The following is a 23,572-nucleotide window of genomic DNA, read 5'->3' as shown; positions in this document are numbered from 1 at the left end:
CAGACGTGCTGCATACAAGGTTATCATAAGTAATTCGGTCCATCTCCATTGCGCGGACGTTGGAACCATTGTAGAAGTCGTGCCAAAACGCTCGGCCCCTCTCGGCGACTACCGTTCAAGTCAAGCTTGTTTACTGCTACTTCCGAGCACCACTAAGATAGCTGGCACTCCGAGCGGCGTTGAACGAATCTTTCGGCGACTATACCATCACTTCGAAGAGCTTCAGCGATTTGACGACTCGTAAGGAGACGATTCCAACCCTTTCTTCATAAAAATTTCGCTCCCTACATTCGTATCACGCAAAGCATCTTGAGGATGGAAGAACCTGGACCTCAAGCATTTCAATCATTCGAAGAAACCGAGAGCTCCGGCGAGGCTGTCCGTCCTCTGGATTTCCCACCACCTGCAGTTCGTGCCGGCGTCCGCGTAAACGCTTTGGTGGTGCACCCCGAGTCGGGAACGCGACAGGTATGTTCCGGCGTAATTCATCGTGAAGACTTGTCGGAAGCGTCGGAACCTATATTGCAAGGCAGCGGGCCTGCGGGAGTATCGCCTATGACGACGCACGAACGAGACCCCTCGGTACAGGAAGAAGTGTTAGCCTATTGGCCGCAACGCCGCTTACAGGATGCCATTTACGGATCCGTATGGGCCTGCCTGGTTCTGCGACGGCACCACGGGATTGCAGCCGATGACGCCGCACGGGCAGCTGGTGTGGAACCAGGGTCTGCCAGTGCTCCAATTGTATGGGAAATATCAGGCCAGCATGTTGCGATCAAAATGGTAGAATGGGCACGCGTTCATCACATGCGAGGACGGCTTCTGGAAGATCCGGTGAAAGAAGTTGCTGCTATGCAGCTACTGGGTGCGCGTCATCCAAATGTGCTGGGAAGTACTGAAGTATTACAAGATGGTGACTTCTTATACTCGATAATGCCCTACTGTCGAGACGGTGATTTGTTCGGCGTTGTTGTCCAGTACGCTGAGGACAGCGGTGGCGAATCTGGCATGCCCGAGCCGGTCGCACGCTTTTGGTTTCGTCAAATTTTATGGGTACGTAAAATGTGATGCACTGAAAAATCAGCGGGCTTACATTGAGTCCGAAGGTCTAACAGAATTTGCTCTTGGCATTTTGGTCGTAGGGTCTTCATCATCTTCAAACGCAAGGCGTATGTCACCGAGACCTTTCTCTCGAAAATATTTTAGTTGATGGTGATCGCTGCATGATTATCGACATGGGCATGTGTCTACGAGTTCCCTACAATGATCCTCACAAGCCCGGAGCAGTTACCGATGTCACGCGTGGAAGTACTCGGCGATTGATGCGACCACAGGGAGTTTGTGGAAAGCACAACTATATGTCCCCAGAAGTATTTGCCAACACCGACAGCTTTGATGGTTTTGCTATTGATCTGTGGGCAGCAGGTGTCATTCTTTATATCATGCTGACAGGATTCCCGCCTTACGACCAAGCTAGTCGAACCGACCAGCGATTCGAGCTGATTGCCACTGGTCGCCTAATGGAGCAACTTCGAAACTGGAACATCCAACTTTCTGAGGAAGCAGGAAATCTGTTACAGCGAATGCTGACATTAGATCCTCGTGAACGGCCGACGCTTGCGGAAATTCTTGCCGATCCATGGGTAACGAGCGACGACGTACATGTTCCTCCTCCGCCGGAGCCGCTTCCGTTCTAACGATGGGTACGCCTTGTTGGTTTCATTTATCTTTCCCCTTCGAAAATTGTTTTCAGGGATTTCGTGGACACAACCGTCCTCTACGTTACAATCTTGCTACTAGGATGGTCAGAAGGCACGAATTACGGCTAACGCAAAAGAAAAACTCACAGCTTGAATTTTAGTAGTTTGGTACTGATACGTTAAAATCTGTGCTCCAAGTCTTCGGCTTGGTCTCGCATTTCTGTGCTAGCCATAATTCCATAAATAAAGGCAAGCGTCCCCACGGGCCACAAGTAGACAGGGACACGAGCAACAGCCTTCTTAGGAAAAGTCTTGATCCATGGAATCAGAGCCTGTTGTTCATACGGAGACAGATGCATCGTAATCTGAAAGAAAGGGTACGTAAGAAAGTATAAGTCTATTGTCAACGTTTTTCGCATTCAGAACATCTCTGTCTCCGGCGTTCGTGACAAGATACAGCATTGGATTGCTTTGTCCTGCCAGATCGGAACGATCGACAAGTGCAAGCGGAGGTGGCTCTTACCTCAGCTTCTGCAGGGCGCTTTTTTTTCCACCATTTGGTCATAGCCATTGTGGGCTGATTGCTCATCTTTCGCACCACCCTGGTGCGAGAAAAGGCTCCAATCATACTCATTCTTGCTGTTTAGACAAATGATTAAAAGTTGTCGAGACGCTTTGAAACTGTGAAGCGGCAACCGCGTATGCGGAATCTGACTGCCTTGTTAATGCAAGGCAAGGCAGTCTGAACAGTGGGACGGCAACAGCCGCAACAGCATACAAAAACCACCGTCCCCCGACCGTGTTCGACTACTTGTCTGTGAATCCACTCACCATAGACGCAGACAAACTTACAACGTCAGAATCCGGGTTCACGAATGTCCGTTCGAATAGGAAAGAGAAAAACCGCTATTTCGGCCTCTGCGACATGAAAAAATCGCTATTTCGGCCGAATCTGAGATTTTTTTAAGTACTTTTGATTGAGCGCGAAACGGCTTCTAAGTAAAATTAGCAATTAGAAAATAATGCAATGCTTGCTGTATGCTCTGTTTATGATATAGAGGAGGTATCGCGCTGGCATGGAAGAGCTGAGGTTTCGCAGAACGACCTCTTACTCGAAGTCCAGAGCACCTAAGGTGTTACTGTGACTGTAAGCAAGACTGGCTTTAGCAACCGAAACCGTACCCAACAGACTTACTTTTGTCGAGCCGTTGCCGCTCTCTCACCCTGTCCATGAGAATCCACCCACAGACGAGCAGGGAGAACCATTCCTTATTTCAAATCGATGGACAATAGGTAAACCTACAAACCAAATATCTGACATGAATCCACCGAGTTATTGGCGGTACGAAAGCTCTACAGCAACCAGAACAATTAGATGTCACGCCAACTTCTGATATTGTGACTGTTGTTGAAAGGCCCATTGCAAAGTCCCAAATAAGATCCTGCCGGTAACTAATGTTGGATCCCAAGTCGTGTTTTGACCACGACGAAGTCCTGCTTCCGCTTCCTACGCAAACTTTACATGGCACACTCAAATAAAACAATCATACAGGCTTCGCGATCATAATTTTCCAGCTTGGTAAACACAATAAAGAACACACAACACAGCAGATTGAACGGAATGTGGACTAATCATGCCAAGATGAGAAACACTGAAGACGCACAGAGCGCATTGAGACCGCTGGAATTTCCAACCCCAAAAGTGCATAAGGCACTGTGCGTTTCGCTGACTGCATTGGATCACCGTAGTGGTCGGGTATACATATTGAAAAATGTTTTATTGCGATCGCCTGAAAATTCCCATGATCCTCTACCGGATCAAGCATATCTTGTTAAGAAGAAAGCGGCCAAGTCAGCTTTTGGCTCTGTCCGCCAATGCATTGTTCTGCGCCGCCACCAACCGGCAAAGTCTCGAGATTGCAATGCCGTCGAGTGGGAGAGCACGGATGAAATAGTAGCGTTAAAGGCTTCTTCGTGGGACTTGATTGACCAGAGACGTGGAAAGCATATGGAAGACCCGATTAAGGAAGTTGCCGCTCTTCAGCACGTTGGCAGTTATCACCCGAATGTTCTAGGTTGTATTGAAGTCCTCCAAGATGACGATTTTCTATACTGCATCATGCCTTATTGCGCTGGAGGTGACTTGTACGGCGCAGTGATGAAAAACTGTGAGTCAGAATCGAGTTTGAAGTCTAGCCAATCGCCAGTCCGTCCGAACGAAAAACAAGCTCGTACCCGATTTCGGGAACTTCTAGCGGGACTTTCTCATCTTCAGAATAAAGGAGTTTGTCATCGCGACTTGTCGTTGGAAAACCTGTTGTTGGACGAGACTGACCAAGTTGTAATAGGGGACCTCGGACTTGCTCTTCGTGTGCCGTACACTGATAGCAGTACATTTTACGGAGCCGTCTGTGACGTTTCTGAAGGGTCCCAGCGCTGTCTCATAACGGCACAGGGTATTTGCGGAAACTTGACCTACATTGCCCCCGAAATCATTGCTGGTGAGGATTTTGACGGTTACGCTGTTGATCTTTGGTCGGCGGGTGTGATCCTCTTCATTATGCTTGTCGGCCGTGCTCCGTTTCGATGGGCGCACAACTCTGATCAGAGATTTGCGCAGATATCGTCCAACCGCCTTCGCGAAATGATCAAACACATAGGAATCCCACTGAGCAATACTGTTATTGATTTGCTCCAGAATATGCTTTGTCGTGAACCAAACAAACGGCTTCTTCTCCGTGAAATCTTGTCGCATCCTTGGATGCAGGTCGATGCACCGTTTCTTGCTAGGCCAATATTTTTGCCTGATCTTCCTACCGTGAAAGGATCAAAGAAATTTCTGACTTACCCCCAACCAGCGGTACAAGGGAACCCAAGGATGTTGTGTTTCCAAGAAAAACAGTTTGCTACCGCGCTTGAACGACCGGTATCTTGCAAGCGGGTAAAGTCATTTTGAGTCCCTATTTCTAATTAAAGTCGATCAATGACAGAAGTGTACCATGCTTAGCGTCTAAGTTGAATGCCAATCGAGACCTCGTTCAAACGTTTCCAGGGCGGAGTGAAAGGATCGTTGTATTGAGCAAGTGCCACCGGCTCGTCCTCAAGATATTCCCATACCTTATCTTTGGCAAGACTTGCAAGCAGCTCACGTTTTCTGCGTTTGACATCATTCTTTGATGCGTATCCACCAAACATAAGAACCGCTCTTTCACCTCCTCCATTGCGTTCCAGTTTGACTCCGCTATTGACAAAGGGTTGCGGTGCGACAGAAATTCCATCTTCTTTCCAGTACACGGAAGGCAGAACAAATGACATCTGTTTGTCATCATCACTTCCGGTATTAAAAACGGGTGTAGTCATAGCCATTGCTTGCTCTTGCTGATTTTTTCCAAACAGGTAGCCAGCAAGTGCGCCGAAAGCTCGAGCCCCACCCATTTTGGGATCCGCAACGGTAGCGTCCGTCTTGTAGGCATCAACCGGACGCGGTTTGCTCATGGCGACGGAACAAACGGCAAAGGGTTTGTACATACGAACCTCAAAATTAGCTTTCTTCGCAAGAACCGAATAGGCGGGAGTTTCCAGGTCGGTCGGCCGACGCGCAATCATGTCTTGGCCGTTCGCCCCTTTTTGTTCGCGTCGCGCGCGTTTCTCAATCGTCACCACTGCCGGACTGGCAGGTTTCCCATTGGCTGAACGGGCGTCATCGTCGGGACTACTCAAGGTACGAAGTAAGGAGATGAGTGCTCGCCGACGACGTCTTTGTTGACTCGCGGCATCATCATCACTCTCGTCTTCAACGTTGGGTGGTGGGGTTGTGCAATCCAAAGTCCGACGCAGACTCGCCATGCGCGCTCGCCGTGAATACCGAGCGAAAGGGCGAAGTTTGGCCCATAATGGCAATGACTGATCAGGACCTTGCACCAGTAGATTGTTCAGTACATCGTCAATGACAGCTTGATAAATATTTTCCTGGCGCATGGTATTCAACTCCTCTAAAAGACGCTGGGCGGCAGTGGAATTGAACGAGTGGAGAGCATCATTGAGAAGATCCAATCGTCGCTGGTACTGATTGATATCCCCAGTCTCGGGGTCACGGGATGCAGAGAGTTCTGGAGACGAAATTTTCAGCATAACGTTAGCGACTTGTATTTGTTTGTGTCGACTATTGATCATGATACCAGTATTTTTGGTACGGATTTCGTTTGAATTGGAAACGAACGCGCGAGAGGGCTTTCCACCCATTACCAAAAGGAATGAGAGGACAATGTATACCAGATTATCCCTCATATTATTTAAAGCGGTCAGATCAGCACAAAACCCACCACTGTAACGACACAGGAGAGAAGCAAAGTCGGGAAGGAGTGGATGAAGGCGTGCCCTTTCTCGCATTGACTGTGAAAGAGTGTACCTGGTCGATTTTTAGAGAAATCGGATTTGCCAAGGATAAGTTGTTGATCAAACTCCTGGTAAGGACAACGTCTCACCAGAAGTTCAATCGCCTACTGCTAAAAGACAAGTCGCTTCCGTCCCACACACAACGAATCACAGCCCCACAGTCCCTACGAATATCCAAGAGTACAATATAGACTCATAATCTTCGTAGTTCATCGTTTTCCTCAACTGTGATCTCCATCGTCGTTTTGTGTTCTTCAATATAAGTTGTGTTTGTTTTTCAGCATTAAAGAAAGATAGACTAACATTCTAGATTCCAAACACCTATACCTATGAATGACACTGCGGTACCTATTTGCGCGTGAATGCAACCTTCCTCATGCAAACAAAACCCGCTTGTTCACAAGCTTCGAAATCCCGAACAATCCGATATACGATTTGTTCGAAATACCTGGTAGCGCTTACAGTTACTTTATTTGTAAACCAGTCGACATGCATGAGAAAATACCCTATCCCCATTACTTAGACAATCACAATCCTTTCTTATGTTACCAGCTCAAGCCAACATTTGCTTAGAGGAAATCCAGATTCAAGGGAGGCCTCTACAGCCTGCTTTAGGAACAGATCCCGAATCATCTCGCGTCGCCTTCCACATTTCTTCCTGGGACAGCACGAGATCGTCGGACTCCGCGTCAGACGTGGATTCCGACGCTGATAGCCAGTGTGAGGATGGCATCCAGAGAGAAGAAGACACGGTTGTAGAAGACTTTGTTGCATACACAATACGGCGATCTTCGGATGGCGTGTCCCTGTATTTTATCTACGGAATATGCAGCGTTATGGCAATCGTCTCGGTGCTTCTCATATATGAATTTGAAGAGTACCAATCAGTCCAAAGGGACTTTGACGAGCGTTCCAGTATTGTTGATACCCTTCCTCTGTTTTCTTCCAAAGAAGGTCTGTGTGTCACAGGGGACCAGCATCCGCTCTGGTTTACAATTCTCAAACAACAAATTCGCACCCTCCAAAATCTGATTCATGCTTCGTTGCTGGGAGCTGCAGCAACGGTAACGGCTGTGCGGGGTGATGTCCTCTGGGCCTTATTTACTCGGAATGTGGCTTTCTACTTTGGACTAGCAGCGCTCTCATACGCGGTGGTTGACTGGCACGTACTGACCAGCCCTTCGGAATCACCACGCAACCAGATCGGTCTACGGCTCCTGCTTGCGAGTATCCTCTTCATTTGCTGCTTGGTCGCCTTTGGTTCACGCGTTGTTACGTTTTACCGACTGCGATCACTGTTGTCGAGCCATGCCTGGGCCTCAAATGTTGAAACCGCGTTCTTGCGAGAACCACCTGGATTGGCAGGATCTGTGTCCGATCGATCGAAAGTAGTTGCTATATCCTTCGGTTGCGTAGCAATACAATTATTGGCAATTTTCTACACTAGTGTAACGACACTGGAATATCTATCACATTTGAAGACACGAGATGCAGCGGATGGGGTTGAAACCGAGCATAAACATGCCGCCTTTCGGTCCTTTGAGATGAGCTACAGTCTAGGCGCGCACGAAGCATTTCTATTATCTCTAATAATGCTCATCTCGGTACTTCCACGAGATCCGGCAAGTATCGGTGGTGCAATCTTGGCTTCGGGGTGGCGTACCTTGGTTTCTGTTGCGTCGGTAGTGAATATTCTCTGGAGTTGGGAGGGATCAGATCGAGATCGTTGGTCGCTGCTGTGTACATTCTTTGAAGCTGCAATTATGTCTCTGATATTGTTCATTGTTTTGCAATTGTTGCGGGAATATTTATCGGACAATGCTTTGACCTTCCAGGTTGAATATTCACGCCTTCAAGACGACGATTGCGAGCCTGGTCGCATTTCCAACAAAAACGACAGAGTCTTGAACACATCTGGTCATATCGCAAGTACCGGACGCTTTGCTTGTCCTACACTTGCTCAAATCGCTTCATCTGAGAGATATTCACGCTTGCAAAGACTTGGTGCGAGAACTGTATGGATCGGATGCGTAGGTTTGCTTGCGGGTATGATGTTGGAATGTTTCGCCATGCTACGAGAAACTTTTGTCGGAGCGAGTGACACTCGCGACATCTACAACTGGGGAATTCACATGGCTTCAATGTATCTGTTTGTTGCCGCAATGAGTGTTGGAAGTCCATTCTTTTATCACTATGCAAGGCGCCTTCTCATAGTTATGTGCCCCGTTGGAGCGCTCTTTGGTGCTTGGCAACTCAGCATTTTTCTTCGCTTTAGTAACGGTCTCGATTGTTGGGGCTTGTTTGTAGGGGGACTCCTTGCGGTGCGCATTATATGCGGACTCGTGCAAACAGTGGGTCTTGTTGCTCTTCAGTCCACGGAACAAGTGCGGGTTCGGCCGGAAAGGGGTGATCAACGTGACGGAGGAAGGATTCATATCGCGATTGCACACGCTTCCGTTGCCTTTTACCGAGTTTACCTCCCAGTGTTTGCCACTTTCCTTGTATTGGAAGTGTTGAAGGGTGACTGCCTTGCTGTGATGATTTCACCTTCAACTTACTCTCACGGTGACAACGCAGATTTACTATATGCACGCAATTGGCCTAGTTTGGGCCTTTTCTTTCACTTTGGGATGATGGTCGTTATTTTTGCGGGTGACAGTCTCTCGGTCGGTGTACCTAACTACAAGCCGAGTCTTGCAATAGCATGGCTTTTTTCAGCTGTCACCGGTACCTTGATTTTTTTGTCGCTTGCTTGGGATTGGCGTCAAACCGATGGTTGGTCAACAATTGGACTTGTGGATATTGTGATGCGACTCTCTCTTGCCGCGTTTATGATGGCGTCTGGCCATTTGTCATGGTGCTTGGGCCGTCTTTGGAACGCAAGAATACTTTGCTTGTAGAGAATGCTACTAGTTATGTTTGTAAGCAGTCTATATTTGCTTTTTTGATATAGTATGCTTGCGTAGATGCTTTCGTGTGATTTTTGCCTCGGTGCATTTGATATTCTCACAATCAACAGTTCACAGTTATCTGCTGTAGTTTTGAGATTCATTAACTGATAATGCAATGCCGAATAGAGCGTAATCAGTTTTTGCTGTTAAGTGCAGAAGAAGGACGACATTAATCCGCGACATCAGTTCCGGCTGTCTTATAATTTCGATAAATTCAAGACGTAAATAACGCTATACCAATCCTGTTTATTTTTTTGTTCTGTTGCTTCGGGTCGATTGATTTTATCTTGGTCTGTAGTCTTTGACAGTGAAATGAAAAGTATCGGGCAGTCCGCGGAGTCCACGGCTGCAATAAGACGGCTCTTTGCTTTCATTGAGTCGCGCTATGGAGGGCTACCTATGGACTCCGGCTTGATGGCTGATGTGATCACCAGCGACAAGCTCTGCGAGAGAGATCTTGTTCGGCTCGTGAAACATGAGGCTACCGCTTTGCACATCAAAGGCTTTTATCACACAGAGGCAGCTAAGAAACTAGGATCGTCGCTAGCTGCTGAAGCATCCCACGGTAAAGGGAAGAACTGGAGAGTCAGCACCAGTCGAGGCCTGGAGTCGTCGGATGTGTTTACGCTGGGAGAGCACGCTCCATTCAACATCGCCTCTGCTCGCGGGAATTCTTCGGATCAGGACGAGTATTTTACTGGAGTCTTGCGTGAATTGCATCAGCGGAGGAGGTCCAGGGACGATGGCATGCAGCTATGGCCTCTTGACCTTCTTCGTCTCGAGCTCGACGAGGCCTGGCCTGCTGGTGCTGGATTGGCACGAGAAACATCGGGAGAGAAACGGCCTTTTTCGGGAGGTTTGCCACGAGTGATGAAAGGCCCTACCAGATGGTCTAAAGGATTTATTCATGTGGACGAAATGGGGCCCCTGGATAGCTCAAAGGGACTGTTTAGTGCGAATATATATTTGCAATTACCTAGCGATGAAGTGACTGAAGCCCAGAGAGTGTTGGATATCTGGCCAATGGGTATCCGGTCGCGATGGGATTGGTACCGAAATGCCTTACTGCTTACTGGGCTCTCCTCGCAAGATGCTGAGGCCCAGATGCGGCTTCGTAAGCAGCTCGGTCCTCCTGCGTCGATCACCGTGGAACCGGGCGATCTCGTTTTGCTATGCGTCCAACGTCCACACTGTGCTGTTGGCTTCCAGACAGGCACGCGTGTTTCGCTGCAATGCTTCCTGCAGTTCAACGGTATTTCGGAAAGGTTGCTCGTCGACAGCTAGCTCAGATTGCCGCTTCCAATGACACGTAAGGATGTCAGGACACAAAAAATTGTCCACGCGCAAAATCATGAGACAAAGACGTATATAGACGTTTAAAGACAATTAGGGAAAGCGAAAGTGAGCTGTCTGCATTCTGTTTCCACTTCAGTCATTCTATAGATTCATTGTAAACGGAAAGACGTAACTGCAAAAGCTCCCTAGCTACAGTCAAACGAAAAAGATGATTGGTCCGAGTCGAATGCTACAATTACTATGGAAGCGAAAGTAGGTGCAGTCGCTTACCTAATGCAACAAACATGCAATTGGCGGTCTCAAAAGAGCGGCACATCGTGAGCCGGGTCGCTTCCGGTGAAGAATACATAGAACCCGTAAAACGTTAATACCATGCTGGAAAGTAAAACAATGCTGCCCGTGAAAAGAGGAATTTTCAGCTGCTCCTCGGTCATGGGTTTCTTTTCCAAACCAAACAGTGTCGGTGATGGTTCCATCATTGAGTCGAGCTCCATTTGAAGCTTTCGGGGGTCAACCTCCATGTCGGTATCCGTGTCTTCAAGTTGCGATGGGGGACTACTCTCCGTATCCGAGCTTTCATTTTCCGCATACAAGGCATGCCTTCTCTCTTTGCGCTCGTCGAACGCCTGCGACCGTATCGATGATGATACCCTTTGAGTTGGATACGGGCCGATGTGAAAGGCTTGGACCGAACAGTGTGATATACCCGATCGGCCGTGGCTGCCACCAGAGTTGTAACACACAAAAACAGCAAAGAAAAGAAGTCTCTTTTGCAATACGCAACTTCTATTCATCATGGCATGTGAATTTTTGAGCTGGGCGTTTGCGTTGGCTTGTGCTTCAGCTTTCACGGATATTATACCTAACTGTAAAGTATGTAAAATATGCGTGTTGTTCTATTTCTGGATAATGTTGCTGATTTGTTTGTTTGTCGGAGACTACCACACCATCAGTACTGATAAGGTAAGAATGATCATACGTCAAATGGCACGAGACTGAAAGCACAGCCGACGAACTTGTCTACGACGCGGAGAAAAAGCTACCGATAGCTCTATTCGGACAAACTATGGTGCGTAACGATACCATAACATATTTTTCTATTCATTGGGATTGGGATCCACAAATTTGTAATCAATGTCGGCATAATCAATACCCATGCCGTCTCTTCGTAAATGCTGATCATGAAAAAGCTTGTGCATTTTCCCGGTATCGCCATCGACAAATCTGCACAAGTGCTTTTCGGTAGTCTGTTGGACGACGTCAATTCCAAACAGTTCGTAGAACTTTTCGGGAGTCCGGACCAGGCCCACCCCATACATGTCGAGCTCTGCATGGTTCCAGGTCTTGGGATCTACTTCGGGATTCATGTGGACGATGCCCAATAAACGTTTCATCGCCTTCTTGCCCGTCCCAGCGTACTTGTTGTCGTTCTCCCAAAAATGATGGACCTTGTTACGAATTTTGGCATTGTCACCCACCGCGTAATGGTGAAAACACACGCTGCGTTCGGGTGCGTAGTAATCGTACCCAATTGTAAAGCCACGAATACCAATGGACATTTCCTCTCCTTGAAAGATCATGGGTTGGTAGGGATCGTAGGGAACATTAACCACAAAATGACCGCGCGAAAAAGAGTAGCCCGCGGCCCACCATGGTTGAAGTTGTGGCATTCCGTGAATAGACGGCCGCTTTTCCGGTTGCGAACCGTGTCGCAGATGCATCCCTTGGGCGCCGCCTTCGTAGGCGGTGTTGCACATGATGGGGCGGGTATTCCGCAAGGATTTGCCGTTCTTGTCAATCGAGCCTTGGACATCCGTCAGGTAGGTCGTCAAGACCGCCAATTCGTTACCGGTCGCTTCCAATTGCGTGATTATATCGGCGTCCCAATTTTGTGTGTACGTAACGTGAGCATCCGATTGTGTGGCGTAGTATTCACCGCGATACATACGATGGCCAATGTGCCGGGCGAAGACCGGTCCAACGGATAATTCCGCCGCCATCTCGTAAACGTCCAGTTGGTTCTTGTATTGGCAGAGTGCTTGTTCTGGATGAGTATCACAGGGTTGAATGGGAGCATCGCAGAGGACGTCTTCTCCGTGCACGATCTGATCCACGACGGCGACGCGGATGCGTTCGGGATGTGCGGCGCGGGTGAAAATGGACTCCACCGTACTCCGGCATTCAAAGTCGCGGTAGGACGCAATGGCTACAAAAATCGTACGCTGTGCGGTTGGACAGGATTCACCACGGGCGTGGTTGCCGTGAGCGTCCGGTTGGATACAGGAACCGACGCGCATGGCGGTGGCGCGGGTCATGAGGGTATCCTGATGGATGGGCTTGGACCAGAACCGGGGCACCGACATTTGTGTGGTACCGTCACCCGTGTGTAGCAAGGTTTCCACATTGTTCGGTTCGTCGCGTAGACTGACGGGCCATCGCGCTAGTGGAATGGTGGGATCCAACGGAGTGTCGATCGGAGACGCGGCGCGCTGTGCGTCGTTCCATTCGTTGCGGGCGAGATTGATGTTTTCTCCCAAATGAGAGCGCCAATTGGGCGGTGACGGAATATTTGGTAACGCTCCGACGACTTCGTAGAATCCGTACAGATACAGTCCCACGACGCAGAAGGTCAGCAGGAGCCCAACTTCGACAGCCCCCGGAGCGGGCGCACAAGTCACCCTGACGAAGCGGCCGCTGCCGTTGCCCGCCATCCGCGGTGAGCGTTTCTTTTTGCCCTTGCCGTCCAAGCTCGCCATATGGAAAGGAACGTAGGAACGACCGGGCGTAGGAACTAGCGAACGAGCGAACGAACGAATCCACAAGAGATTGCACCGCGACCGCAATCAATGCCTACTCGCAAGACAGACCTTTTTCCAAAAGGATGACCTTTTTGGGGGGGGTTTCACCATTCTAGTTCGCGTACGTGATCCACTAATCCGGGACTCGGACCCGGAACCAGTCTGCCCCGCGTCCTTCGCGGCGCACTCCGAAGGGTTTCGTCTGTCCCTCTTACCACAGAGTATTTTGTTGTCGTCCGTCGCTGACCCGTGCGCCTTTCTTGTTTCAGTTACAGTTAGTTAGTTACCTGCGAGTCCTCTCTACTGGTAGTAAGCTTTCGTCTTTGGATTGCGCGGTGCGCCACCGGAGACCGACACCTCTGGACCATGGGGATGGACAGCACCCGTGCCACACACACACACAACGCAGAACACACAACACACACACAACCGTACAACGCACAGTTAGACACGTCCTCTATTGACTGAGAATCGAATCCAATCGACACAGGTATAGACAAAATGAACGCCCAAGGCATGCGTCCCGGCATTATCCTTCTGCGGGAAGGAACCGATACATCCCAGGTAAGAAGTTTGTCGGTTTCGCTGTCGGATTCACAATACGTCATATCACAGCACACCATCCCGTACTCGTGGACTTTTCAACCTACTCACATTTCCTCTGCATTTACATTGCTTGAATATATATATCTAACAGGGAACACCACAGCTCATTTCGAACATTAATGCCTGCCAGGCAGTGGCGGATACGGTGCGGACGACGTTGGGCCCTTCGGGGCGGGACAAGCTCATCGCGACGGGTCGTCACGTGACCATCAGCAACGACGGCGCCACGATTATGAAACTCCTCGAGATTGAACATCCCGCCGCCAAGACACTCGTGGACATTTCCATGAGTCAGGACGCCGAAGTCGGCGACGGTACCACCAGCGTCGTCCTCCTCGCCGCCGAAATACTCGCCAAAATGAAACCCTTCGTCGAAGAAGGCGTCCATCCGCAAATCCTCCAACGCAATATACGCAACGCGGGGAAAATGGCCGTGGAGAAAGTACAGGAACTCGCCGTACCGTTTCAGGGAGACGAGCTGGAGGATATGCTGCTCAAAACGGCACGTACCGCTCTCAATTCCAAGCTAATTGCCAACCATAAAGATCTCTTTGCACCAATGGTAGTGGAAGCGGTACAAGCATTGCATCAAGGAGGCTCTCTGGACGATCTATCAAGCTTGGTCGCTATCAAACAAATATCCGGTGGGGATGTCCGGCAATCCTTTCTCGTCAACGGCGTGGCTTTCAAAAAAACCTTTTCCTACGCTGGTTTTGAACAAATGACCAAACAATTCACTAATCCAGGGATTCTATTGCTCAACGTCGAATTGGAACTCAAGTCCGAAAAAGAAAACGCCGAGGTACGCATCACAGACCCATCCCAGTATCAGAGCATCGTCGACGCCGAATGGAAGGTAATCTACGACAAGTTGGACGCCTGTGTAGATTCCGGTGCCCAGATCGTCCTCAGTAAATTGCCCATTGGTGATTTAGCGACGCAATACTTTGCCGATCGGGGACTCTTTTGTGCGGGCCGTGTGACAGATGGAGACCTGAAGCGTGTGGCCAAGGCCACGGGTGGTAGCGTCCAAACCAGCACTCACGGTATCACCAAGGACATGTTGGGGACGTGTGGGGTCTTTGAGGAGCGCCAGGTTGGTGACGAGCGCTTCAACGTCTTTACAGACTGCCCCCAAAAGCTAACGTCCACCATTGTTTTGCGCGGAGGAACCGAACAATTCATTGCCGAGTCCGAACGGAGTGTGCACGACGCCTTGATGGTCGTCAAGCGATCGCTCCAGTCGGGATCGGTCGTAGCCGGTGGCGGTGCCGTCGAAATGGAAGTCTCGCGTTGTCTGCGCGAGCACGCTCTGACCATTGAAGGAAAAGGACAGCTTATCATTACAGCCTACGCCAAGGCGTTGGAAGTCATTCCTCGTCAATTGTGCGAGAATGCGGGGTACGACTCAACCGATATTCTGGCTGCATTGCGAAGAAAACATGCCGTCGACGCGGACGGAAAGTGGTACGGAGTCGATGTCATTAACGGTCATATTTGCGATACTTTTGATTTGGGCGTATGGGAACCGAGCGACAACAAGGTAAATTCGTTCGACGCTGCCACGGAAGCAGCGTGTGTGATTCTGTCCATTGACGAAACTGTCATGGCGCCCAAGTCACAGGACCCCAACGCTCACCATACGGGTCAAATGGACCAGGGTAATAAACCAATGAGTAATATGATGGGAGGCGCCATGCAGGCCGCCCAAGGAGGCGCTCGGTCGGGTCAACTTGGGCCCGGAGTCAGCTACATGAAAGGCCGGGGAGGCGGTTGAGTCTACCGAGAAGACGGTCTCCTGCCGAAGCTGCCGCGACAGCCTTTCTAGTAATCGGCAAGATAGAGGTGAATAGTCTTTTTATACTTACAATTAGTAGCTATAACACGATCTATAGAGTCATATTATCCATCTCTTCGTAGCCATAGCTGCTTGCTGTATCCATAGCATGGTTGGCTAGCCAATCTGCGCGCTTGTTGTGCTCGCGTCGGAAATGGCTGATCTCAAAATGGTCAAACTGCTCAATCAAATCCTTGGCTTTGGTACACAGAATTTGTAAATTTGCGTTTTTCACCTGGTAGATACCTTTGATTTGCTTCACAATCAGTTCACTGTCCCCTTGTACCCGTATTCGGCGAATGCCAAGTGACAAGGCACATTCCAGACCGGTCAATAAACCATTGTATTCCGCGGCGTTGTTGGACATTTGATCAAGATACTTCCAACCGCACCATATTTCGCTGTTGCCTGCGTATAGCACCATTCCTACTCCGGCACACCCAGGGTTACCGCGGGCTCCACCGTCGAAGTGCATATCGTACGTTCGTAAGGGATCTATTTTTGTAATTTCGCCGCTATTCCCAGTTTCGATGGCATCCGCGGGACTGGCCTTCAAGAAATCCTTCGTTTGCGTCTCGGTGCCAAGATCGCCCATTGGATCAAAGACGTCTACAATGTTGATTGACTTTCCTGTTGCTAAACCCCGCGCCGCCAGATCGGTCGCTTCGGTGTTCATTTCCAACGAAATGTGTTCGACAGTGAACGTGTCGAATGACTCTTCCTTATGGTGCATTATATTCCAGTACATGGGCTTGAGATTTTCTCGATTGACTTGGAATTTCCCGGTCAATTGGCTGACAATGACATCATGGTCTATCTGCACGGTGAGATTGCGAACTCCCCGATTCAATGCAAAGCGGATTCCGACTATCAAGGCACTGTATCCGGCTTCGAATACACTGCGGTTGCCCTGCAACACTTTGCGAGCTGTACACACATCCCGATCGTCGTTAGCGTTGACCAAGACAATCCCAATCCCCGTACCGTAAGATTGCAAGCATGACACGCCTTTGACGCGTAATATGTAATTTCCTGTCGGATCTACCACTTCCAGCACCTCTGCAAGTTGCTGGTCTTGTTGCAAAGAGCGGTTTGCACTGACATTTTCTTCACTCTTATTTTCCGAGTCGACACATCCTCCTGTCGGATCTACCACTTCCAACGCCGCTGCAAATTTCTGGTCTTCTCGTGAAGGGGGGCTCGCACTGGACTTTATTTCACTCTGGTTTTCAGAGTTATTCATAATCGGTAGCTCTCTTACGATTTCGTCTACCTCGATCGCATCAAGTAAGCGAGGAATTAAGTCCTTTTTGGTGCCACTGGTATTCAAATTTCGTAATTCCAACTGTTCTTTTAGCTCACGTTTGCGCATTCGATTTATTTCTGTACGTGTTAAAGCCAGAATGGTAGCTGTAGCGTTGTCGGAAGTGTGATTGATGCCGCTGGTGGTGTAGTTTGGTGCTTTCCTTGGTGTCGGTCCTTGTTCAAAAAACGCCTGCAATCGGCTCACAACAGCCGACGCAAAATGATCTCTTCGTTCCAAACGATGCAGTGGGCTGCAGGTATGTTGTGGTTTCCGATAGACAGGTTGCAGAAAAGCCGAAGCTCGCCACGCTCCCAGTAACCAAGTGCTGGAACACGTTGCTGCGGTGCACGTCATGAGGAAAAGGTTCGCCGCGTGTCGCCTTCGTTTCTTCGCCAAAGGCATGCAGGCAACACGTACTCGTGTACAGAAACCAGCAAGTAGGCTCACTTCCAGGAGCGACCTAACCCAAGCTCGATCCGGAAGCGTTCCTCCCAAAGACCAGGAGGAGCAGATGGACGGATGGATGGGCCCCCTGGTCCCTACGTTTGAAAATTGTTCGTTGGATTGTGGGTTTTGACTGCTGAAGCCGTGTCGTGTCGTAGGTGCATTTCGTGTCATCTGTTGGTTCTAGCAAATTCGGTCGCTCCAGACATTGACGGAACCAATCCACAAACAGCCTTGAGTCTGGCACACGGAATGTTATGTTTGAAAACACTACCTACCTCTCTCTAGAGTAACGGCGCTAATGGATGTTTCAAAATACATGTCCGGGTCTCCATTTTCGACATTTTTATTGGTCTGACGTCGGCCATGACGTATCTTTTCTACGCTTGTTTGCGTGATGGATGTGTCACGTAGGGGTTAACTGTAAATCTGGTAAAGATCCGACGACGGCCAGCAAACCGCGTACATCACAGGATGAGTCTAAAACAAAAACATCACGTCGACGGCCCCAAGGCATCTTTCGTTGGTCCTTTGGCGCTTCGCGTCACGACAAACACGCACAGTTTGGGCCATTCGATCCCTTGACTTTCTCTTTGTAGCATCGCTATCATGATACCGTCTCGACTTGCTTCATCTGCAGCTCGCCGTCTTTCTCAATGGCGACCTTCGGTGTCGTCGACGGGAGGGATGCGTTGTTTGTCGCTCTCCCCGCAAGCTTTGGATACCTCCGTGTCGTCCGACGTGATTATAGATCGATACGTGGCGTCGCGTGTTGTTGCCGAAGAAAGTCCCCGCTTACCCAACGACTCGTACGAACGCAACGCTCTTTACGAAGCAGAGGAAGAGCGTTCTATGGGTGGTGTTACGGCGAGTGTCCGCCAGAATTGGACACGTGACGAAATTGCCGAAATATTCCATCAACCTTTCTACGAGCTCATGTATAAGGCTTCCACCGTCCACCGCATGTACTGGGATCCTTCGGAGGTCCAGCAGTGTACGTTACTTTCCATCAAGACGGGCGGTTGTTCGGAAGATTGCTCGTACTGCTCGCAGTCAACTCGCCACAAAACATTCGTCAAGCCCACTCCTACTATGAAGGTCCAGGAAGTCTTGGAGGCGGCCCAGCGTGCTAAGGAAGCGGGGTCGACCCGGTTCTGTATGGGGGCGGCGTGGCGAGAACTTGGTAACAAGAAGAATGCCTTCGGCCATATTCTTGAAATGGTTCGTGGTGTCAACGGTATGGGACTCGAGGTTTGCTGCACTCTCGGTATGTTGAACGCGGAACAGGCGAAACAGCTCAAGGAGGCGGGTCTATCAGCCTACAATCACAACCTCGATACAAGTCCCGAGCACTACCCCAAGGTCATTTCTACCCGCAGCTACGAGGATCGTCTCAATACAATCGCCAATGTGCGTGATGCTGGAATCAGCGTCTGCTGTGGAGGTATCTTGGGGTTGGGTGAAGAAGAAAAGGATCGGGTCGGACTCCTTCACGTACTGGCGACTCTCCCGGAGCATCCCGAATCTGTTCCCATTAATGCTTTAGTAGCCGTTGAAGGCACACCTCTCGGTGACTCTGAGGATATATCCCGTGTAGATGCATTCGCCATGGCCCGTATGATCGCTACCGCACGTATCGTAATGCCACGCACCATGGTCCGTCTTTCCGCTGGACGTCTGTCATTCAGTGACGCCGAACAGTACCTCATGTTCCAAGCCGGTGCTAATTCAATTTTCAACGGCGACAAGCTCTTGACGACAGCCAATCCCGAGTTTGACCAAGACCAGGCACTTTTCCGAAAGTTTGGTTTCCAAGGAAAGCCGGCACACAAAGGTCCTCGGGTTGCTCCCGCTGAAGAACAGGGCAAAGTTGCTATTACCAAGGTGCAGGGGACAAACAACGTCGAGCAGCAATACGCGTAAACGAGGCCGTATCCACAAAATATGTAAACACACAGCCGCATGCATTGGACATCATTTCTAGGTGTACAGTGCTGTTTGCCACTGTGGTACACATCACGATGAAAATGTGAATAAATGAAACAAAATTAATCCTCTTAATCAGTTGGACATGTTGTGCTCAACAGAGTCCACATCATCCAAATCCTCCAGAGCTTCGATGATATCCATATTTTTGTCGAAATCCTCGTCTGAACACTCTACCGGGGCCTTAGTAACATACGTAAGAGACATTTTTGCGCCTGCATCACAGCCTAGACTTTTGAGCGCTTCAAACATCATGGAGACTTCGGATGGATCCGTATATAGAATGGTCGTTCCTTCGACATCTCCAGCAGAAAGTTCGTAGTCGTCACAACCAGCCTCTATGGCAGCCTCCAGGACGGCCTCTTCATCCAGATCTTGTTGCACTTCGATCATTCCTTTGCGATCGTACATGAACAGGACGCTTCCAGATTCGGCAATCTTTCCATCCCTCTTGTTCACCGCAGTTCTGACGTCCGACGTCGCACGGTTGTTGTTGTCCGTCAAAACATTAATAATCAATGAAACACCCCCAAAGCCATAGGCTTCAAAAGTGGCTTCTTTGAAGTCTCCTACATTCCCCTCGGATGCCTTCTTGATGGCTCGATTTATGTTGTCGACCGGTACAGAGTTTGCCTTGGCGCCCTTGATAACGTCAGCCAAAGCTTTATTCGCCTTGGGATCGGGACTTCCGCCTTGTTTGACCGCCATTATAAGTTTCTTGCCGTACACGGCGTTCGTTTTAGCTTTCTTGGCGTCCGTTTTGTTCTTGGTTGCTGCTCGCACGGCGGCTGCTCGTCCCATGAAGAGTGGCATACGACGTTGGAAACCATAATTATCCGTCGGCTGATGCAAATCGCCTTCTTCCACGCATATCTGTGAATTGAATGTTCCTAATTTTGGTCGTAGCAAAGGACCAAAAGCTGCTGCTTGTCCGACGATGAGAGAAACTGCGAGAACTGAGAATTTCATGGTGATAGTGGCAGGTAAACTGATGAAAGAGTGCGAACGCTTCTGATGGATTTGATCCAAATTAGTTGTGAATTGTATGGTGCGCCCGGGAGGGGGAAGGCGAGTGTTTTCGGAAAAATGTGTCATAAGCTGCCAGGCCGTCTGGCCTCTATACGTGTAGAAAATCCGTGGACTATGTGGAGACATTACCTCTTATTGGTTGTTTTGAATGGCATCCAGAGCTATCAAGACATCGACTATTAGCTTCGTATTTGAATGTGAAAGTTGTTTTCGAAATTGCCAGAACCGGATGGATGTCGTATGTTTTACAGTTAACGGTAGGAGAAATGGATTGTAAGGAAACGGAGTATTCACTTTTTGAAGTCGGCTCAGAGATATCGGCTTCACAGTTTGTCTTCCGCTGGTGTCATTAATGTAATTACTGTTGCTCCACAAGAATATTTTTCTTGCGCCACCACGATGGACTACCTGCGGTCGACCGTTTTTGCCGAAAAGTTTGACCCACGTGAAGAGAGGTTTCCGGACTATTTTCTGGATCTGTGGCAACTTGGAAAGCTTGGCGTAGCAGGAGTGCATCCAATGTATTGGACTCAGCTGCAAACCATCGTACTCATGCAGACCCTTCTAAATGTCGTAGTTGCAATCATCATCTTCAAGTTCATTGTCCAGAGACGAGGCTCGGCACTTTCCTATTCTATTGGATATGGCATCGTGTGTCCAACCCTCGTCTGCGTACCAGTATGGATTATCTCATTGGCTGATCTTTACAATCCAGCTTTTCTCGTTGCATCCGCAGCCAGTCCAGTACTACTGTTTTTTCGATGCCTTGAGGCTATGCACGGAACAGTACCGGCCTTTGCCGAGAAGAGTTTAAGTACCTTTTTGCTATATTACTGCGCCACTGTGCAGTTTGAGATTGATCCAAATACAGGTCACGTTATCCGCATTGACACCAAATATTTGATTTCGCAAACCTTGAAATTCCTTATACTTTTCGCTGAGATCTCGGTGGTATTCAGCATTTTGATTCCATTGGACTATCAGGTTTTCTCGCAAAAGGAAATCACAAGTTTAACCGACCTGTTTTACTGGGGGAACCTTGGAAACAACTATGTCATGGCGTTTTTAACAGCGCTGATGATTGAAGTTGGTGCTACGGGTGTTGGTTTGCTTACGTCTTTGCTGAGTGGCATCAAGACTGTCCAGCTGAATTTTAATCCCTTGACAGCAAGTTCAAGTCCATCAGATTTCTGGGGGAGGCGGTGGAATCGACTTGTATCGTCGGGTTTAAAGCGTGGTATCTTTCGACCTTTTCGCAAGAACGGGTACGGTCGCAACACTGCTGCTCTTGCTACATTCCTGGTCAGTGGCTTACTTCATGAATACATTCTAGTTATCATTGCCATCCGCAAAGTGATACAAATGAATCAAATATCTCTACGTGGTACGCATTTTTTGTTTTTTTTCTGGAATGGTATCGTTCTGTTGGCCGAGCCACCCCTCACGGAGACTCCCTTCGTTCAATGGGTGTCGAGAAACTTTCCTAGACCCGTGAAAACCTTTCTCGTCGTTCTGACTGTACTACCTGTCGCTCATCTATTTACCAACGAGTATAAGGAGGTCTATGATGCCTTCAGTCTTGGATTCCCAAGATTCTACATTCTGTAATATGACTCGTAAGAAATCATAACAACATAGCTTCTAGATTAAAACAATCAATCGTTATGAGCAATTCTTGCCTTGATTATTTTGCTTTAGCCGCTATAGTTTGACTCTGCTTCAAACTGTCGAGCACACCACCCACGTTCTTTTTCCAAGCTTGAAGGCGGTTCTGCAGGACCTTCCATTGATTCATGTCAAATTGACGGACGACACAACGTTCGACCATAACTTTTTGAACCAATTGGTCCATCTTCGCCTCGAGCAGCCCCGACCCGACTGCTGCGATGACCCAGGATTCCACTTGTCCAAGCTCCGTCTGCAAGGTATCCACGACAGTCTCGTATGGAATTTCTTCATGCTCAGCAGCCAGCGAACAAAGGCTTAAAATTTTCATGTAACGCTCAGAAGCTGCTACGTCGAGATCAAACGGTTTCAAAACCTTGTCTTCCCCACCATTGTTTTGCAAATATTGTTGATAATCAGTGAGCCTGCCTTCTTGAAAGACTTGCAACAGTCCCGACAGAATAGGCTCCGTCTTTGCGAGAGCCTGGACGGCTGGTTGAGTCATCAAATTGCGTTGTTGTGTGAAGAGAGAAATTGGATCCCTAATCGCTCCGATAGAGACTTCTTTCGCGACTTTTAAGCCATCGGCATCCACAGATTGGTTCTGGTAGGTCGCCACCAACAAAAGAAGGAATCGTTGTTTGCTCGTTCCCGACATGGACTCAGCAATCAATCGGTACAAATGACGTCGACTTGAATCACTTACATTCCAGGAGTCTAACATGGCTACAATGCGCGGAATAGATGGATTCGTCAAAAGTCCAGTGGACTCTTCCACCAAGAGTCGACCCAGGGTCTGGTCTTCCGCCAAATCCCCCGGACTAGCCAAGGGGAACATACGGGAGAGAATCGTACACTTTTCCTGAGAATCCGCCCTCATGTTGTAAAGGACTGAAATGAGAGCTAATTTGCGACTACTGTCGCCATCTTGTTGTACTATTGCGTCCAAAATCGACGTCAGACTCTGTGTGGAACTGTCCAAGAGAGCCACAAGAATGCTAAAGGCTCCAACGGCTTCTTCGGACGATTCGTGCTGGACCAAAGCAGATAGTGCTGAAGCATCGCTCACAATAGTCTGGATCAGCTTCGCAGCGTCCTCAGAAGCAATGCAAGCTTCGCACGTAGCGGCAAAATCGGACGATGCTGCTTTTTCGGACAGGAGCGAAACTAAACGGAGTTCCGCGTCTTCGGCAACGTTCACCAACGTCGATGAGACAACCATTGTTTGCCAGTATGTGTACTATGGGTACAGACTCTTTTGATGTTCTACACTACACAATGGACGCAGAGTTCGCTTTAGTTATGCTGAGAGAAATATATGAAGCGGACGACAGGGTAGTCATGGGTGAGCGTCCGTACACTATCTCGGCTATGCACTTCCATAAATCCTCAACCCCCGCAACGCTGTGAGGCGACTGGTTCGATTTCCCGCGCTACGGTCTTTTTCATGCGGCTCCGAGGCAATTCGTCTGTCAACCGCCCTTATAAACTTGCCGCCTCTCCTTCGTTGTCATAGAATCTGTCGCAAAGACGTTCCATAATTAAATATCAGACACACG

At 49.0% G+C, this 23,572-nt stretch overlaps 13 protein-coding genes across 13 annotated transcripts; 7 read left to right on the top strand and 6 right to left on the bottom strand.

Annotated features, from left to right (window-relative positions):
- Positions 1 to 315: 315 nt before the first annotated feature.
- On the top strand, positions 316 to 1,853 carry PHATRDRAFT_47036 (predicted protein; the record flags this gene model as incomplete). The annotated part of the gene is made up of 2 exons (XM_002181300.1): positions 316 to 1,053; positions 1,143 to 1,853. The coding sequence occupies 2 exons, from the start codon at positions 316 to 318 to the stop codon at positions 1,695 to 1,697; spliced, it is 1,293 nt and encodes a 430-aa protein (XP_002181336.1). The 3' UTR covers positions 1,698 to 1,853.
- A 1,906-nt stretch (positions 1,854 to 3,759) lies between these two features.
- Positions 3,760 to 4,464, top strand: PHATRDRAFT_13617 (predicted protein; the record flags this gene model as incomplete). Its single annotated transcript, XM_002181299.1, has 3 exons — positions 3,760 to 3,868; positions 3,908 to 4,071; positions 4,135 to 4,464. Coding segments are annotated over 3 exons (603 nt in total), but the record flags the coding sequence as incomplete, so codon positions are not given.
- Positions 4,465 to 4,703: 239 nt separating this feature from the next.
- PHATRDRAFT_37136 (predicted protein) lies at positions 4,704 to 5,942 on the bottom strand (the record flags this gene model as incomplete). Its single annotated transcript, XM_002181128.1, has 1 exon — positions 4,704 to 5,942. The coding sequence occupies one exon, from the start codon at positions 5,940 to 5,942 to the stop codon at positions 4,704 to 4,706; it is 1,239 nt and encodes a 412-aa protein (XP_002181164.1).
- A 607-nt stretch (positions 5,943 to 6,549) lies between these two features.
- PHATRDRAFT_47034 (predicted protein) lies at positions 6,550 to 8,995 on the top strand (the record flags this gene model as incomplete). The annotated part of the gene is made up of 1 exon (XM_002181298.1): positions 6,550 to 8,995. The coding sequence occupies exon 1, from the start codon at positions 6,638 to 6,640 to the stop codon at positions 8,993 to 8,995; it is 2,358 nt and encodes a 785-aa protein (XP_002181334.1). The 5' UTR covers positions 6,550 to 6,637.
- Positions 8,996 to 9,358: 363 nt separating this feature from the next.
- Positions 9,359 to 10,330, top strand: PHATRDRAFT_47033 (predicted protein; the record flags this gene model as incomplete). The annotated part of the gene is made up of 1 exon (XM_002181297.1): positions 9,359 to 10,330. One exon carries the CDS (start codon positions 9,359 to 9,361, stop codon positions 10,328 to 10,330), a length of 972 nt encoding a protein of 323 aa, XP_002181333.1.
- A 311-nt stretch (positions 10,331 to 10,641) lies between these two features.
- On the bottom strand, positions 10,642 to 11,139 carry PHATRDRAFT_37133 (predicted protein; the record flags this gene model as incomplete). Its single annotated transcript, XM_002181127.1, has 1 exon — positions 10,642 to 11,139. The coding sequence occupies one exon, from the start codon at positions 11,137 to 11,139 to the stop codon at positions 10,642 to 10,644; it is 498 nt and encodes a 165-aa protein (XP_002181163.1).
- A 278-nt stretch (positions 11,140 to 11,417) lies between these two features.
- Positions 11,418 to 13,178, bottom strand: PHATRDRAFT_47032 (predicted protein). Its single transcript, XM_002181126.1, has one exon. The coding sequence runs from the start codon at positions 13,096 to 13,098 to the stop codon at positions 11,440 to 11,442; it is 1,659 nt and encodes a 552-aa protein (XP_002181162.1). The 5' UTR covers positions 13,099 to 13,178; the 3' UTR covers positions 11,418 to 11,439.
- Positions 13,179 to 13,656: 478 nt separating this feature from the next.
- Positions 13,657 to 15,523, top strand: PHATRDRAFT_37131 (predicted protein; the record flags this gene model as incomplete). The annotated part of the gene is made up of 2 exons (XM_002181296.1): positions 13,657 to 13,704; positions 13,838 to 15,523. 2 exons carry the CDS (start codon positions 13,657 to 13,659, stop codon positions 15,521 to 15,523), a joined length of 1,734 nt encoding a protein of 577 aa, XP_002181332.1.
- Positions 15,524 to 16,129: 606 nt separating this feature from the next.
- On the bottom strand, positions 16,130 to 17,507 carry PHATRDRAFT_37130 (predicted protein; the record flags this gene model as incomplete). The annotated part of the gene is made up of 1 exon (XM_002181125.1): positions 16,130 to 17,507. A coding segment is annotated over one exon (1,378 nt), but the record flags the coding sequence as incomplete, so codon positions are not given.
- Positions 17,508 to 17,863: 356 nt separating this feature from the next.
- Positions 17,864 to 19,402, top strand: PHATRDRAFT_21296 (biotin synthase). Its single transcript, XM_002181295.1, has one exon. It carries the CDS (start codon positions 17,943 to 17,945, stop codon positions 19,254 to 19,256), a length of 1,314 nt encoding a protein of 437 aa, XP_002181331.1. The 5' UTR covers positions 17,864 to 17,942; the 3' UTR covers positions 19,257 to 19,402.
- Positions 19,395 to 20,120, bottom strand: PHATRDRAFT_13791 (predicted protein; the record flags this gene model as incomplete). The annotated part of the gene is made up of 1 exon (XM_002181124.1): positions 19,395 to 20,120. One exon carries the CDS (start codon positions 20,118 to 20,120, stop codon positions 19,395 to 19,397), a length of 726 nt encoding a protein of 241 aa, XP_002181160.1.
- A 627-nt stretch (positions 20,121 to 20,747) lies between these two features.
- PHATRDRAFT_37127 (predicted protein) lies at positions 20,748 to 21,956 on the top strand (the record flags this gene model as incomplete). Its single annotated transcript, XM_002181294.1, has 1 exon — positions 20,748 to 21,956. The coding sequence occupies one exon, from the start codon at positions 20,748 to 20,750 to the stop codon at positions 21,954 to 21,956; it is 1,209 nt and encodes a 402-aa protein (XP_002181330.1).
- A 59-nt stretch (positions 21,957 to 22,015) lies between these two features.
- On the bottom strand, positions 22,016 to 23,374 carry PHATRDRAFT_47027 (predicted protein). The gene has a single exon (XM_002181123.1). It carries the CDS (start codon positions 23,233 to 23,235, stop codon positions 22,033 to 22,035), a length of 1,203 nt encoding a protein of 400 aa, XP_002181159.1. The 5' UTR covers positions 23,236 to 23,374; the 3' UTR covers positions 22,016 to 22,032.
- Positions 23,375 to 23,572: the final 198 nt, after the last annotated feature.

Source organism: Phaeodactylum tricornutum, chromosome 12, assembly GCF_000150955.2.
Source record: "Phaeodactylum tricornutum CCAP 1055/1 chromosome 12, whole genome shotgun sequence".
Lineage (NCBI taxonomy): Eukaryota > Bacillariophyta > Bacillariophyceae > Surirellales > Neidiaceae > Phaeodactylum > Phaeodactylum tricornutum.
This window is presented reverse-complemented; position numbering and strand designations above follow the sequence as displayed.